The following is a 17107-nucleotide window of genomic DNA, read 5'->3' on the forward strand; positions in this document are numbered from 1 at the left end:
CTCCAAAAGCCCTTTAACTTTCACCCACCCCGCGCCCAGCCATGATTGGCCAATGCAGATGTGACCTCACGTGTTGTCTCCCATGCAGTATCCACACATGATGGTCGCGGCTCCATCTACAGCGATTTCCTATAGCAGCGGGGACTGTATGTAAGGGGAACCCAGCAGCGCTCAGGGTCAGTGTGATCCCAGCGTGCAGGGAACTAAGCGGTGCGCCCCAAGGCTGCGCCAGAGACACCTTCACACGGCGCTGGGAGCTTCATCCAGCGGGAGATGTGAAAACGGTTCCGCGCTGCGGGACAGAGTCTCAGAAAGCAAACAGGTTTGAAAGCTCTGCAGTCTCAAACCCCACAGGAGTGGGAGCAAACCCTGGGGAGCCTTGGAAGTGGCGCCTGGCACCTAGAATCCCCTGTATTCCCTGTTTTGGGGAGTGTAAGGGGTTTGTGAGTTTGTGCTGTGCTGGATACGGACAGAATAAATTCTCTTTATTGAAACGCTTTGTCCGTTCTGGTGCCTTGATCCCGGGGTTACGTTCTGGTCTCCGTGATAATCTTTGAGATAAAGTGTGACTGAAATAAAAAAAACAAAGGATCATTGAATTAATAGAACAGATTGATTTAGAAACATTGTTCACAAAGTAAGTAAGACCCCAAGTGTTTCTTATTAATGTGAGTTACACACGTGTGTGTGTGTTTTGCTGCCTTTATTTTGGTGCTGCTGCGTTTTCCCTGTATAGATTGTGTGGGAAATGTGGCATCTTTGGCAGTTTCAGCCCCCACATCAGTACACATATTTGTGCGATTTAAGAAGTGATGCTAGAGTTCTGTTGATTTTAAACTTAATTCACTAATTATATTAAAGGGAATCCGCAAAACGTATTTAACACAAATATCTGGAGGTGAAACCTTTGATTCAGATCATTGTGAAAAATCCAGGTCTCCAGAATCCAGATCATTTCCAAAACAATACTGCCACCGTGTGGTCTTTGTTTGAATGACAGATAGTAAAGCTTTGGCGCCTTTTTACCTTCTCTGTATAATTGTTCCGAGATCCCCAAACCGAGTGTTTTACACATGAAATGCGGGGTTGTATTTATGATCATAAAACCAAAAAACGTGATCAATATGTATGAGATTTACAGTTGTGACAAATTATCATAAATGTCACATAAAGTGCTAAAGAAAATCCGATTGCATTTTTTTCTTATCAAAAGCTGATACATGATGCCCAATATATGGGACTATTTAATGGAATATAAAAGGAGTGACTATTTTATGAAGCATTTGCATTGGGGATTTTGTTTTAAGAGCAGAAAAGACAGCAAAATAATAATGAATGAATGCTCAAAGATTGTCATTGTTTTATACAAGTCTATAAAAATGTAATTGTTTTCATAGCGGTTAAAATCAATACAGATAAGGCATTTATCATATACATTTTCTTTTGCAGATTGTACCAATGTGTAATGTAAAAAAATGTGTATATGGATCGAGCAATTAAAATCACGTATTTAAATCTGTCAAGTGCAGGCACTTCTAATTCAGAGAAGTTATATCAAAAAGTGAAACCAATATGTGGTTTGCTTTATGAATGAGCAGTTAATAGCATGAAGGGAGAATAGCAAAGTTTATATAACTCACGAGTGTACATGTCAATTCATAGAAAAGAATCGTAGATAAAGCGCTCTAACAAAATGCTATCACATACTGGTGGTTTTGTAGTGAATTGTATTTCTCTAACCCGTTTCCAATATGAAATATTGAGTCCCGTCAGAGACAGCAACATGAAAACGGGTAAGAATAAGATGGCGGTGTAACCAGAGCTCTATACAGGAGAATGTGGGTGGCCCTTAAAAGAGCCTTTGGGTTAAATGAATGTGAATTCCGTATCATCAGTTGGTAAGAAGTGTCACCGTTTAGCCTCCGAATCCATAGAGAGTGCGGCCCTGGCGCTTGAGAGCATACACCACGTCCATAGCGGTGACTGTCTTCCTCTTAGCGTGCTCGGTGTAGGTGACCGCGTCCCGGATCACATTCTCCAGGAAAACCTTGAGCACCCCACGGGTCTCTTCATAGATGAGACCGGAGATGCGCTTCACTCCTCCTCTGCGAGCCAGGCGGCGGATAGCAGGCTTGGTTATGCCTTGGATGTTGTCACGAAGAACCTTCCTGTGCCTCTTGGCACCTCCTTTCCCGAGCCCTTTTCCTCCTTTGCCGCGACCAGTCATTCTGCACAGTGTCAAAACAGGAAGCGAATGAGGTAATTGCGGTAAAGCTGCTGCTTATATGCAGTATGAGCGGACCTGAGTGAAAACCACAGACACCCCATGTGGGGAGAAAGTGAATTGCACTGGAAGACGTTCCTTGATTTTGATTGGCTGAAAAAGTCTTTCGTCTGATTGGCTCAGTGAAAGCCGTTACTGTTTATAAAAAAAGGCTGCGTGGTAATGGGATTGGTTGGAAGTTTATCTCATTAAAACTGTGATCACATTTGCTTTGCCTAGTATTGCCCAACTCACACGAACACATTTGTGTGCCATCTATTTCATGTATTTAATTATATTGTGTCTGCATCTATATATCTGTAAATGTAATTCATTTGTAATATTTAGATGTGTATGATCAACTACATTCATCAGTATTTTTTTTTATATAAATATCCCTGTTTTATAAATTTGCTTTTATTTCTAATTTACCCTGCATGAGGTGACACGGGGAAGAAATGCAGACCGGGGAAACAAGTTCAGCAAACACAAATCCTCCAGTAGAAATGTCTGAAGTTGACAGTTACTCCACAGGGTGGCAGTGCTGCTTCGAAATTGAAGTCACGTGGGAATGAAGTTACATGAAATCACTATAAAGCCATAACACAAGTCTAAGGCTGTGCCTATAGTTATAGTGCCGCCGATGGTGACGGCGACACGACCGGTGACGTCACCCGTCGCCACCGGTGAAAGTTATGTTTTGCCGCGACGGCGCGGGATTCCGGGCATTTAATTGGTTCATGGATCGTCACGTGACACGACGGCCCCTGAAAAATCAAATTTGCCGGCTTCAAGTTTTCGCGACGGCGACGTTGCTCCGTCGCTTTGTCGCCGTTGTGTGTTGTGTGCACTATAAGCGCACGCTGCGGCGGCAATGCTTTTGTGTTTGTGCGATGTTGTGTCGCTGTCGCAGGCACTATAAGCACGGCCTAAGGGCTGTTAAATAGTGTGTGCAGCCGTGCACAAATGTATTACATTTGTGCACACACACAGATACACACACACACACACACACACACACACACACACATATACATACACATGCATACATACATACCCACAACACACATATACATACACATGCATACCCACAACACACATATACATACATATGCATACCCACAACACACATATACATACACATGCATACATATATACACACATACACACACACACACATATATACATACACATGCATACATATATGCACACACACACACACACACACACACACATATACATACATACATATATACACACATACACACATATACATACATTCAGCGCCGGTAGCAGCGTAAAAGATTATTTTTCCCGTTTTCGCCGCTGTCTGTCGGCTCCCCGCTCCCTGGCGTGCGCGCGCGGCCCTTGTATAGAAGGGCTGACTCACCTAAGCCATCTATAACTGCCGTGCGCGCGCACCCCCACCACTATAGAACGGCCCTAAGGCTGAGGACCCGCTGCGGACGGCCGCGCGCGCGGACCACAAGCCCCTTACCTCCTGCCCATCTGTCCCCGCTGCCTATATATGTGAATAGGGTGACCAGATTTTGAAAATGAAAAACCGGGACACAATTTTTTTTTTTTACATTAACAGTTTATTTATCGTATTACACTTATACTTTACTACCATTAGTCCTAGTTACGTGAGTGTGTGTCGGATGGCCTCACTAATCGAACGAAAAAAAAAGCCAGATGTGAATGACTTCTGTACCCCTTAACCAGTGTCAGGATGCCCCCTCTTCACAATTTCTAAAGCAGCAATCCCGGCTGGGATCTTACCTGATCCACAGTCCCTCAAGGTACTATACTGGAGGGGAGGTGTTCCCTACCTGTCTTCCGATGTCTCCCGCGTGAAACTTGAGTCAGATCTGGAAGAAAGCAGGGTAGGTTACTTCGGTGTAGGTATACGGCAGTTAAGATGAGGGAGAGACAGAGAGGGAGAGACAGAAAGGGTGAGACAGAGAGGGAGAGACAGAGAGGGAGAGACAGAGAGGGAGAGACAGAGAGGGACAGAGACAGGGAGGGACAGAGACAGGGAGGGACAGAGACAGGGAGGACAGAGACAGGGAGGGACAGAGACAGGGAGGGACAGAGACAGGGAGGGACAGAGACAGAGACAGGGAGGGGCAGAGACAGAGACAGGGAGGGGCAGAAACAGAGACAGGGAAGGACAGAGACAGAGACAGGGAGGGACAGAGACAGAGACAGAGACAGAGAGAGAGGGGGGAGATAGAGAGGGGGAGAGAGACAGGGAGACAGGGGAGAGAGACAGGGAGAGAGAGACAGGGGGAGAGAGACAGGCAGAGAGGGAGAGAGACGGGGGAGAGGGAGAGAAACAGGGGGAGAGCGAGAGAGACAGGGGGAGAGCGAGAGAGACAGGGGGAGAGCGAGAGAGACAGGGGGAGAGGGAGAGAGACAGGGGGAGAGAGACAGCGGGAGAGGGAGAGAGACAGGGGAAGAGGGAGAGAGACAGGGAGATAGGGAGGGTGAGAGGGAAAGTTATGTTTCGCCGCGACGACGCGGGATTCCGGGCATTTAATTGGTTCAAGGACCGTCACGTGACACGACGGCCCTTGAAAAATCAAATTTGCCGGCTTCAAGTTTCCACTATAAGCGCACGCGGCGGCGGCAAAGCTTTTGTGTTTGTGAGATGTTGTGTCGCTGTCGTAGGCACTATAAGCACGGCCCAGGGGCTGTTATATAGTGTGTGCAGCCGTGCACAAATGTATTACATTGTGCACACACACAAATACACACACAAATACACACACACACACACACACACACACACACACACACACACACACACACACACACACGCATACATATATACACACAAATACACACACAAATACACACACACACACACACACACACACACACACACACACACACACACACACACACACACACACATACATTCAGCGCCAGTAGCAGCGTAAAAATATTATTTTTCTTCGCCGCTGTCTGTCGACTCCCCGCTCCCTGGTGTGCGTGCGCACCCCCACCACTATAGAACGGCCCTAAGGCTGAGGACCCGCTGCGGACGGCCGCGCGAGCGGACCACCAGCCCCTTACCTCCTGACCATCTGTCCCCGCTGCCTCTTTCCGGCGAGGCTCACTACACGCTGTGACGCGTCAGCCGCCTGGGGAAGCAAGAGAATTGCGATCCCGAGCGGTGACGCGTCACGTGGTGCGCTGGTGAGTCTATCAGCGCCGGGTCAGGAGTGTTAGAGGCAGCTTCCCCACCTCCAAAAGGTGGGGGGAAGTGTGTGTGCGCGTGTGTATGTATGTGTGTGCATGTGTATGCGTGTGTATGTGTATGTGTATGTGTGTGTATATGTGTGTGTATATGTGTGTGTATATGTGTGTGTATATGTGTGTGTATATGTGTGTGTATATATGTGTGTATATATGTGTGTATATATGTGTGTATATATGTGTGTATATATGTGTGTATATATGTGTGTATATATGTGTGTATATATGTGTGTATATATGTGTGTATATATGTGTGTATATATGTGTATATATTTGTATATATGTGTATACATAAATATGGTGTGTGTGTGTGTGTGGGGACGGACCGACTGGGGAGGGGTAAGGGGGAGGGGGAGGAGGAGGAGGGGGAGGAGGGTCAGCACGGAGAGCCCTCCGCTCAAACCACACACCCCCCTCCCGCTCAAGCTCCCGCTCCCTACAGCCCGCAGGTTCAATTGCCTCTCAGCGCGCAGTTGCACGCATTTATCCCTAACCACTTTGCTGTATGGTGTGTGTGTTGTGTTGTGTTTTGAACCCTTGTAGAGGTGTAATGGGTAAACAAAATGTATATAATTACTCACTGATAAAATATAGAATACATTTTTAATAGGGATAGATTTTAATAAAATTACTTGTACTTTATAAAACATTAATGTAAATTAATCTGTGCGATCATATCTGTGTTAAATAAATGTTACGCTGTGCTCACCACGGACAAGGAGGGTCCCCGAAACTGAGGTGAGATGGGTAACAAACTGCACCCACAGCTACGGGGACATGCCTGGAAAGTGGAAAATAGGCATCTGGAACCGTCTGGGAGTATAAGATAAAGTAAGATACTCGCCAGACGAGAAGGGAGGTTCCAGAAGATAGGTGGTACCGAGAGCCTGGGGTCCAGAGCCGGGAGGTAGGTCGGAATCCGCAAACCGAGGTGAAGGGGTCGGGGAGTCCAGGAGGTCAGGATACAAACCAAGGGTAGAAGACCAGAGCGGATCCACAGCCAGGCCGGTTCGGTACGCAAGGGATCACTGAGGAGACAAAGAGACAGGAACTGAGGCAGGCACGACCGTGGTTAACACAGGTCATACAAAGCTATACTCAGCCAAAGAATGAATGGCTGAGCAAGGTATAAGTAGGTGGAAGGACCAATAGGGAGAGGGGGTGTAACGAGGGAGCGGTCCCAGGAAAGATAGGGATTGGTAGGAAGAAACTCACCACAGCTGTGCTAGATGTGCAGCTTGTGAGCGGTGCACACACATCAGGCATGTACGCCGCGCGGGAGAGGCGTGCGCGGCCTCAGCTGGGGGCGGGAACTCCCCCTGAGGGAGGACATAAAAGTCCTCTGCCGTGCGCGCGTATGCGCGAGATCAGAAGCCGCCGCGGGAAGCGGAGGAGAAGGGAGATCCCGCCCGCGGTGGCGAGAAGGCAGAGCTGGAGTGGGGGTGAGAAAAGTCACGGGGGGAGCCCCTTTATAGAGAGGTGTTCCCGCGGACCTTAAAGTACCCCCCCCCCTTGAGAAGCGGCCTTAGGACGACTCCAATATGGCTTTTGGGTAAATTTGGAGTTAAAGAGTCTCAGCAGTCTGGGGGCATGTATTTGATGGTAGGGTACCCAAGATCTTTCCTCTGGGCCAAAGCCCTTCCAGCGAAGCAGGTATTGTACCGAACCCCTTGTACTCCTGGAATCCACAATAGACTGGATTTCGAACTCTTCCTGCCCCTGAACTATGACTGGTCTAGGGTCAATTGGTGTCTGTCTCTGAAGCCAAGTGAAGGGAACACCGGTCTAACTGGTAGTCGCACAGTCCCCTACATCAGCGCTGATCTTGGTTATATCAGCACTGATGTGTTCGAGGACTTGCCTGTCTTGCCTGTCTCAGAAGTGATTAAACCATTGGCCCCTCTACCAGTTAGACCGGTGTTCCCTTCACTTGGCTTCAGAGACAGACCAGCTGTTTATTGAGAGGGTGGGGGTGGTGCGTCTATGGGTTTTACTGTTCAACCACAGCATTAACCACCTCTATACCCCACTCAGTCACAAGCTGAGTATTTTGGCAATTCTATTTTGCCTTAACGCACTATGTGCTGAGCAGTACCACAGGGGGTCACAGCTAACAACATCATTACTCACAGAGTAGTGTGAACCCTCCTGTACTACTGCAGACACTGTGGAGGTTGCCTCCATGCCATCATTTACCCTCTGTGTGCAACACTTTACTACGCTCACTTAAGGGTAAACTGTCCATATGTGCTAAGTGTCTGCATTTTGCTCTCACTATAACGTATACTGGGCGGCAACAGCAGATATTATTGACATTAGTTTAGGTGTACCTTGGTTAACAACACCTGTATAACACCACTGTTTCCACTGCTACTTACAGGTGTTTCCACCCTATACACTATCTGCAGTTTAGGTGTTTAGATGACCTTATCTAACGCTCCAGTTTTGACACGCTATTCTGTATCCTACTATCCAATGTGTTAATAAGTGTGCACCTATTATCAACAGTGTGGGCCACACAGGTTTTCATCATAGACCTGGCTCTGATAGCACTGATGAATGGATTTAGTCACCAGTGCATATCTTAATCAGGGACAGACATTATATAGGTCTAACTTAGCTCGCATTTCGTCACACAGTATTACTGTACTTATCCACAGTGTATCAATTGAGTGTGTAGCACACGCCTGGATACACTTATATGGAAAGTGTCTTTGAGTGGGCTCTCACAGGCTCCTCTTGCCTATATCATTAGGTAGCTACTATCAGTAGCGTTTGATCCCCAACATTCATTAGGGATCTTATTATATCCACCCACATACTTGCAGGTGGGTTATTAAGGATAGAGTCACGTGCTGTTTAATACTATTTAATTACGTTTTAACACCCTATTTTTTACTCATGGTTATAAATAAAGCATATTTTTATATTTACAACATTACAATCCTTGTGACTGAGTGCTGAAAGACTGGGTCCTTTTTCTTTCATATGATATAATCACGTCTCCATCCAGTCAGCACCTCACTGTGGTCTAACACTAGCTGTGCGGGTTTTCTTTGCGTGTAGCGAAATATGGAAGAGAGAAGAATCTGCTGTAATTTGACGACCAGGCGTATCGAATACTTGCCTGAATTCTCGAAGAAAGCAAGAATAGTCATGCGTCATGGTAGGCTCCCGCTCCCAGATGGGGGATGCCCAGGCTAGGGCCTTTCCGTTCAAGAGAGACATAATATAGGTCACCTTTGAACGAGCAGTGGGGAAGCGCAAAGGAGATAATTCAAATTGCATATCGCACTGATTAAGAAACCCTCTGCACTTGTGGGGATCCCCTGCATAGCGGTTGGGAGCCGGGAGATGAGGATTCACAGCCACGGGAAGAAGGGGGGAGGGAAACGCCACAGTTGCCATGGCAGAGGAGCCTGGGGAAGGCTGCAATGAGGAGAGTCTAGAGAGCTCCTGTGTCATGGAGGCAAGCTGCGCCTCTAGCTGGAGAAGTCGCTGCATGGGGCTTGGTTGCTCAACCTCTTCGGGGTCCATGTCTGTGGGGCTGAGCATAATGTTACGCTGAGCTCACCACGGACAAGGAGGGACCCAGAAACTGAGGTGAGATGGGTAACAAACTGCACCCACAGCTACGGACACACACCTGGAAAGTGGAAAATAGGCGTCTGGAACCGTCTGGGAGTATAAGATAAAGTAAGATACTCGCCAGACAAGAAGGGAGGTTCCAGAAGATAGGTGGTACCGAGAGCCTGGGGTCCAGAGCCGGGAGGTAGGTCGGAATCCGCAAACCGAGGTGAAGGGGTCGGGGAGTCCAGGAGGTCAGGATACAAACCAAGGGTAGAAGACCAGAGCGGATCCACAGCCAGGCCGGTTCAGTACGCAAGGGATCACTAAGGAGACAAAGAGACAGGAACTGAGGCAGGCACGACCGTGGTTAACACAGGTCATACAAAGCTATGCTCAGCCAAAGAATGAATGGCTGAGCAAGGTATAAGTAGGTGGAAGGACCAATAGGGAGAGGGGGAGTAACGAGGGAGCAGTCCCAGGAAAGATAGAGATTGGTAGGGAGAAACTCACCACAGCTGTGCTAGATGTGCAGCTTGTGAGCGGTGCACGCGCATCAGGCATGTGCACCGCGTGGGAGAGGCGTGCGCGGCCTCAGCTGGGGGCGGGAACTCCCCCTGAGGGAGGACGTAAAAGTCCTCTGCCGTGCGCGCGCACGCGCGAGATCAGTAGCTGCTGCAGGAAGCGGAGGAGAAGGGAGATCCCGCCCGCAGCGGCGAGAAGGCAGAGCTGGAGCGGGGTGAGTAAAGTCACGGGGGGAGCCCCTTTAGAGAGAGCTGTTCCCCCGGACCTTACAATAAATAAACAAGAAACAATAAAATAAACTATAAGCAATGGTGTATCTCTTAATATGGGGAACCAAGGGGGCCGGGGACCAAGGGGGAAGTCCAGAGGGGACCTGGACTATATGTGTTATTTGTATTACTGTATTTCCTCTTGTGTAAGCTGCCAGTGATTGTAAGACGCACCATAGATTTGACACTTACAATCAAGGAACATTACTTCTCACTTACCAGGTTTCAGGAGAGGTCCCAGGTCAGCGGAGGATGAAGCGGGCGGCCTTGACAGGACAGGTCCCACATCTGCAGAGGATTGAAGTAAAGACTGGTTCAGCGGTAGGTGAAGACCATCACGGCATGATAAAATGTGTGTGTTGATGTGTAGTTACCACATCCCTATCCCCACTTTATACTGTTTTCCACTTCCAGACATCAGTGATTAGCTCTTTTCTGGAAGGGTTACACAAAGAAAAAAACCTATACATTGGGCACAATAAGCCTGGCAGAGGTGGCCATTGCACACGGTATTGGGGTAGTCAGCCGTGCTTTGCTTTCACTCTCACTGGGGAGACGTGCTTTGCTTTCACTCTCACTGGGGAGCTGCGAGCTTCAGATCTATATCACCCTGCTCCACTAAGCCTTCTCCCATTGCTACTGCCAGGGCGTTGGGCAGAGCCTGGCCTGCTACACTGAGCTTCCCTGCCTTGCTTCTCCAAGGACATCAGGCAGGATCCGGCTCTCCAGAACTCCCAGCGATGGGCTACAGAAAGTGAATGCCGCCGTCCCACTGAACAACCTTGTGCTGAAAGGGCTTACCTAGCCCCGCTGGTGGTCTAAGGGGAGCCTTCGCACTGTCACCTGGCTTGCCTACTTGCTAGCAGACATCCCAGGCACGGCCGAATGCCGATATCTCCTGTGATGACTTTAGGACAAATAGAACATATATTTTTAATAAAGTGCCTTTCTGGCTGCAGTTTTAAATGTACAGGCAGGATGAGGCTTTTTCTACTTGCCTTTGCAATGCAACCAGTAACCACATGTTTTACACCGATGAGCTGGGGGCACTTCCTTCTGCAAACTTCAGAGACCCCCTTTTAGGGAAATGGCTATGGGTCTCGGGAAGTGTTGCGGATGAAAGCCCCAGAGCCGCAAAGTGTGAATTAGCCGGGATGCTCGCTGACCAGGAGATCCTGTTAGTCATCTGGGCTAGTTAACACCTTGGGTCCAACTCCTAGCCTGGGAGACACCAGGTAAAAAGGGGAGCACCCATATGGTAAGCAGCCCAGGTGTCAGAGTTGCACAGGCGCTGTATCAACTGGAAATCCCTGTAGTGCCCACTCTGCAAACTGGGGGCAAGATGGAGATTGGTGGGATGGAGGTTCCCACGAAAGGGATTGGGCGGGTATGTTATAGATATGCTAGCCGACCCTATATACATGCTCCCTAAGCTATCCCCGTTGTCTTTCGTCTCTCTTTTACAATGTGAACAAATTTCCACTTTGCTTCTACAAGCGGATAAGAGCAGCAGCAACGATTCCCTAACGCAACAAGTTAATTACATCAGAACCAAGGACATAACTCTTCTTCAGGATTCCGTTAGTGCTGGGGGTTATCTAACGAACCCCAATGGACCAGAAAGAACTTTGCAATATTCACAGACTTATTGGGCTGGCAATTTACACCCCTTGCAAAAGGACAGCATTTTAAAAGACAATATTCTGGTGCTTTGTTTTACTTCTGGACATTCTATCCCATTCTCTTCCTCAGTAAGTGTTTTGTCAAGTATATTCTAAGGTTGTCGTGTGTCTGTCTATTAAGGAAATAAATGTCAGTTTATTTTGCTCAACTTGTGTGCTCAATCTATTTCCCTAAAATATAAAATTGTTGATACGTTCCGTCCATCGTGACAGTGGCCACACGGCCACAGTTGGAATAGCGTTTCCTTACCCTTACTCCAGTGCTGGCGGTCAAAAGACCTAAGGTAGCTGACCCTCCCCAGGCCACCAAACTAGGGGGGAAGAAGTCAAAAACCTGGGGTGTTGAAGTAGAGCCGATGGAGGTTGCCCACGAGGGCCAGTGCTCCTTGTGTAACTGGCTGGGCCACCTGCGTGTTAACTGCCCAAACTACCCCTATCCAGTGTAACAGGGTATGTCCCATAATACCTCTCTTTCCCACATAGTGTATCTATTATGCAAGTCCCTATTATGTTCAGAGCAGTAACAGGTTAATCTATGAGCCAGTGACCCCCCAGTGAAGGAAGTAAGGTGGTGACTCATGGCCTGTGTAAGCCTATCCAAGATGGGTACAGTCCATGAGCCCGCCCCTTGCAGAGACTTCCAAATGGGAATATCTGTAACCCGTAGCTCACTACAAATGAGGCGTGACCATGGGGCTGAGGTAGGGATTTGTATAGAATGCCAACCACACCCACGAAGGCACATCTAGAGTATAGGACAGTCGTACAGGCCGGATCAGGGTAACAGAAGAAAGGGTAAGTGAGGTACTTGCGAATCTTGGAGTATAGAGCAGTGGATTGTTGGGGTACGTAGCCAGGGTCAGGGTTTTAGAGCGTAGAGTAGTCGTGGAGCCAAGCAAGGGTCAGTGCAGGAGAGAGTGGCGTCGCCGTGGTTCCAAATCCAGGGTCAGTGCAGGAGAGAGTAGAGTAGTCGTTGCCAAAGCCAAGGTCAGTGCAGGAGAGCATCACAGAGTAGTATCCATGCAGGGTCAGGCAGCAGGGTTCAGGCAGACAGGAACTAGGTGATGAGTGCAGCGTCACACAAACAGAGGTTATGCTCGGCAATGACCGGGAGCTCTGAGAGCATATTTATAGGACCTCCCACCAATGGGAGGCAACCAGGAAGCAGACGTGCGGACAGGATAGGCTGCTGGATCATGCAGGTGTGTCCTATTACACGGCCAATAGCTACCGCGTCAGAATGTGTGCATGCCCCCCGCAAAACCCGTAGGTGACCTGGTCACGCGCTGTCATCGTGCGCCACGACACCCGCACCGCCATGAGGGCGGAAACCAGAGGCGAGACCCGTGGAGATAGAGGAGGGGCGCAACTGCGCCGCATAACAGTGATATCAGGACAGGGCCGGGTACCAGAGGCAGGACCCGCTGAGGTAGAGGCGGAGTGAGGGGCGTAACCGTGCTGCATAGGGGTGATGCCAGTATGGGGGCGGGACAGAGGGGCGGAGACCACAGACCACTGGGAAGACCGTGTACCACGCATGCACGCTGCGCATCAAAACAGGAGGAGCAAGAATGCGCTCCATGCCCAGAGACCGAAGGGGACTGCACAGAAACCGCGCACCGTGCGTAAGTTCCACCCCAGTTTGCCACTCTTGGGTGTTATGGTAGTCCAATGGGCAAGTGAGGGTTAAAGGGGCAGGAGCAGCAGAACAGCGAATCCTCACAGTATCACATTTAGTCAGTCTTGTGCTGGGAGGAGAAGAAAGCACAAGGGCTGTCATTGTTCCCCATCGGGGGAAAGCATGCCCACCCCAGGCTCAGGCCTGGGGACCATTAAGGCGCATGGTGAAAAAAAATGGTGAGCAGGAAAGGGCTAGAAATAAGGTCCGGGGTCCGGCTTTCACTGGGCTAGAGCCAATGGTTTCCCGCAGACCTGGTGGCGCCTTCCCAGCGGGATATTTGGGGTTGACCGGAGGGACCTATTGCAGGGGAAGCCTATTGTGTTAGGGGAAGCCAGACAGGCTTTACCTTATTATGTGAGGCTGGCTACCCCTATCGTCACATGTGTGTTGTGTGTTTTCTGGCTTGCCAGAATAAACTTTTGTTTATTCATCTAGTGTGTCATTCGGGAGAAGGAGTGGCTCAGTGAGTAAACACTGAGTAAAACACACTGGCACTGAGAGTGAGTTTGAAGCCTGGTTCAACTCCGAGTGTCAACTACTTGTGACCTTGGGCAAGTCACTTTATATCCCTGTGTCTCTGGCTCCAACAAAATAGATTGTAAGCTCCACGGGGCAAGGACTGTGTCTGCAAAATGTCCCTGTAAAGTGCTACATAAAACTAGCAGCGCTATACAAGAACGTACTATTATTTTTATTATTATTATTATTTTCTGGTGATAGTGATCCTGATGTAAAGATGTTAAAAGTTCTGGTCTCTGGTGACAATGGTCACAAAACATGTCAGTTCCTATACACAGTGCTAATAGTGACATTACATAGTTATGTAACACACAGGGTGACTAATAAAATAACCTAATCTTCCATTAATATCACATATATATATTTTTTGTAACCGACAAATAAACATATTTTTAACACTTCCCAATTGTATTATAAAGCTTAAACAAAATAGATGTTTGATTATTACATTATTAAAATATATTTACTGTCATTCACATGATGTGTATGTTACTATGATTTTGTTTTTAGAAAACATAATTTTACATACATATCATTATAAACTATTCATTTGTAGAACAGATGGAATACAAAACTTTTCGAATCTCCCATTTAATAACCAATATTCATAACTGACAATGGAATAATACAGAGCTTAGTACCGGGGAAATGGAACAACATGAAATAGCAATGTACGCTGCTCAGGAATTATTGTGCTACTTGTACATATATAGTGAATCCCCAGACAATGTTTATATATTTATATGCACATTATTTTAAACTGATACTGTAGAATAATATGTCCTTAGTGTCACTGTATGAGGATGGAGGTTGCACATTTAGTCTGAGCAAAGTAAAAGTGACAGAAATAGACAGATATGAATGAAATCTGGCAAATCCCGGGCTACAGAGCCGAACTTTCACCCATTATTCCTAATTGTGTTTGTACTTTCCCAGCAGAAAAATGATACAGCAGTGAAGAGAATATAATTCCTTATAAATTGCATGCAGGAAGGGGGGATGTGAGTAATAATTAGGGGATAAAATGCCCTTTTCTTGCAGCCTCAGAAACACAAAGTCAGAGCAGTGTTTGTGATCCGGGAGGATGAGAGTCAGGGCGGGGCTTAGTGATTATACCCAATGAGAAAGAAGCTCACTCCGATAACTAACCAATCACAGAGCAGCAGGCTCTCTATATAAGTCCCGGCAGGTCCCCGCCCCCAGTATAACTTTCTGTCAGTGTGTTGGGATATTTTACCTGCAGCTGCAATGGCCGAGACCGCTCCTGCTCCTCCTCCTCCTCCAGCTGAAAGCGCCGCCAAGAAGAAGCAGCCGAAGAAAGCGGCCGGAGCCTCGAAAAGCCGCCCAGCAAAGTCCGGTCCCAGCGCGTCCGATCTGATAGTGAGAGCTGTGTCCGCCTCTAAGGAGCGCAGCGGGGTCTCCCTGTCCGCTCTGAAGAAGGCTCTGGCTGCAGGAGGCTACGATGTGGAGAAGAATAACAGCCGCCTGAAGCTGGCTCTCAAGGGCTTGGTGAGCAAGGAAACCCTGATCCAGCTGAAAGGGAGCGGAGCCTCCGGATCGTTCAAGCTGAATAAGAAGCAGCTGGAGAGCAAGGAGAAGGCGGCCAAGAAAAAGGATGTGGGGAAACCCAAGAAGCCAGTGGCAAAGAAACCCGCCAAGTCCCCCAAGAAACCCAAAAAGGCTCCGGCGGGAGTGAAGAAAAGCCCCAAAAAGGTCAAGAAACCGGCGGCCGCCAAGAAGCCAGCAAAAAGCCCGAAGAAGTCTAAAGCTGCCAAGCCCAGGAAGGCTGTGAAGAGCCCGGCGGCTAAAAAGGCTGCGAAGCCAAAAGCTGCTAAGAGTCCAGCTAAGGCCAAGGCAGCCAAACCCAAAGCAGCAAAGCCCAAGAGGGCGGCAGCTCCTAAGAAGTGAGACCGAGAACTTCAGCCTCTTACAAACACAAAGGCTCTTTTAAGAGCCACCACAACCCCACTTAGAGAGCTGTGCACATAATGTGTAACTGGGAATGTTTCTCCAATTTATCCCATGCAGGGGTTTGTGTTACACTGCCAGAGCATAAGTGTATATGCATTGATACTGCGAGCACTGTAAGGTGCATGTGTAAGTTTGTAGTCCCTAACCTATTTCACGAATACATTTTTTCTCAGACAAACTGACATATTAGGTGACATTATGGTTTTGTTTGTGTCTACATAATATTCACATACACGGTTTATATAAAATTAAAAAAAGTGTAGTTTACATCAGAAAAACGTATTTATCACCATGTTATTAAAAAAAAGTGTTTACATCACATTGAAAGCATCAAGCACATGCTATTCCATAACACTTCAGTTTGATCACCAGTGGCACATGGGAGGGGGGACATTTACAGGTTTGTCTTTACGTGCACCCATATACAGCATGAAATGGTGACTATGCATGCAAGTCTATATATCACATGACAAAGAATACACAAATATTGAAGGTGCGTTTATCTATATTGTCACACATCAAGTACATATGTTGGTACAAGGATAACACACTTCTTTCATTCTCTATATTGAGATCAGTATCCGTGTGTTAATATTGATCAGGCCATTTCATTGAAAATGTGGTGGCTCTTAAAAGAGCCTTTGTTTTTCGGGTGTAAACGAAGTCAGGGTGCAGCCGGCCTAAGCTCTCTCCCCTCTGATCCTGCGGGCCAGCTGGATGTCCTTAGGCATGATGGTGACCCTCTTGGCGTGGATAGCGCACAGGTTGGTGTCCTCGAAGAGCCCCACCAGATAAGCCTCGCTGGCCTCCTGCAGAGCCATGACAGCCGAGCTCTGGAAGCGCAGGTCAGTCTTGAAGTCCTGGGCGATCTCCCGGACCAGGCGCTGGAAGGGCAGCTTGCGGATGAGCAGCTCGGTGGACTTCTGATAGCGGCGGATCTCCCTGAGAGCCACAGTACCGGGCCGGTAGCGGTGAGGCTTCTTCACTCCGCCGGTGGCCGGAGCGCTCTTTCTGGCAGCCTTGGTCGCTAGCTGCTTACGGGGAGCCTTCCCTCCGGTGGATTTCCGGGCGGTCTGCTTGGTCCGGGCCATCCTGTGCTGCTGTGTCAGTGCGCGTCTCCGGTCAGGAACTAATAAAGAAAAAAACTGACCGTTCTGTTCTGACTGACAGATTAAATCTGTCAGTGGTGATATTGGATACCGAGGCTTGAGCCTCATTACTCCAAGTTCTCTTGTTGAGTGTATTGTCGCACTCTTTAGGAAGCTTCTTGATCTGTGTTACTTGCCACAGTTGAGTTGGTTTCACAGGTTCAGCGCTGTGATGGGTCGTGGGTAGCGGTCAAATGGGTTTGCAGAGATCGCAGCAA

The 17107-nt window shown here is 48.2% G+C and overlaps 3 protein-coding genes across 3 annotated transcripts; 1 reads left to right on the plus strand and 2 right to left on the minus strand.

Moving 5' to 3' along the window:
- Positions 1-1843: 1843 nt before the first annotated feature.
- Positions 1844-2235, minus strand: LOC142475330 (histone H4). Its single transcript, XM_075581242.1, has one exon. It carries the CDS (start codon positions 2225-2227, stop codon positions 1916-1918), a length of 312 nt encoding a protein of 103 aa, XP_075437357.1. The 5' UTR covers positions 2228-2235; the 3' UTR covers positions 1844-1915.
- A 12760-nt stretch (positions 2236-14995) lies between these two features.
- LOC142475331 (histone H1-like) lies at positions 14996-16487 on the plus strand. The gene has a single exon (XM_075581244.1). It carries the CDS (start codon positions 15019-15021, stop codon positions 15676-15678), a length of 660 nt encoding a protein of 219 aa, XP_075437359.1. The 5' UTR covers positions 14996-15018; the 3' UTR covers positions 15679-16487.
- LOC142475332 (histone H3) lies at positions 16227-16857 on the minus strand. Its single transcript, XM_075581245.1, has one exon. The coding sequence runs from the start codon at positions 16830-16832 to the stop codon at positions 16422-16424; it is 411 nt and encodes a 136-aa protein (XP_075437360.1). The 5' UTR covers positions 16833-16857; the 3' UTR covers positions 16227-16421.
- Between the last annotated feature and the right edge of the window lie 250 nt (positions 16858-17107).

The sequence above is a fragment of the Ascaphus truei genome, unplaced genomic scaffold (genome assembly GCF_040206685.1).
Source record: "Ascaphus truei isolate aAscTru1 unplaced genomic scaffold, aAscTru1.hap1 HAP1_SCAFFOLD_1163, whole genome shotgun sequence".
NCBI classification, from domain to species: Eukaryota; Metazoa; Chordata; class Amphibia; order Anura; family Ascaphidae; genus Ascaphus; species Ascaphus truei.

What these genes read in the sequence shown, in the direction of transcription:
- LOC142475331 (XM_075581244.1), top strand. Translation starts at nt 15,019, where the DNA reads ATGGCCGAGACCGCTCCTGCTCCTCCTCCTCCTCCAGCTGAAAGCGCC.
- LOC142475330 (XM_075581242.1), bottom strand. Translation starts at nt 2,227, where the DNA reads ATGACTGGTCGCGGCAAAGGAGGAAAAGGGCTCGGGAAAGGAGGTGCC.
- LOC142475332 (XM_075581245.1), bottom strand. Translation starts at nt 16,832, where the DNA reads ATGGCCCGGACCAAGCAGACCGCCCGGAAATCCACCGGAGGGAAGGCT.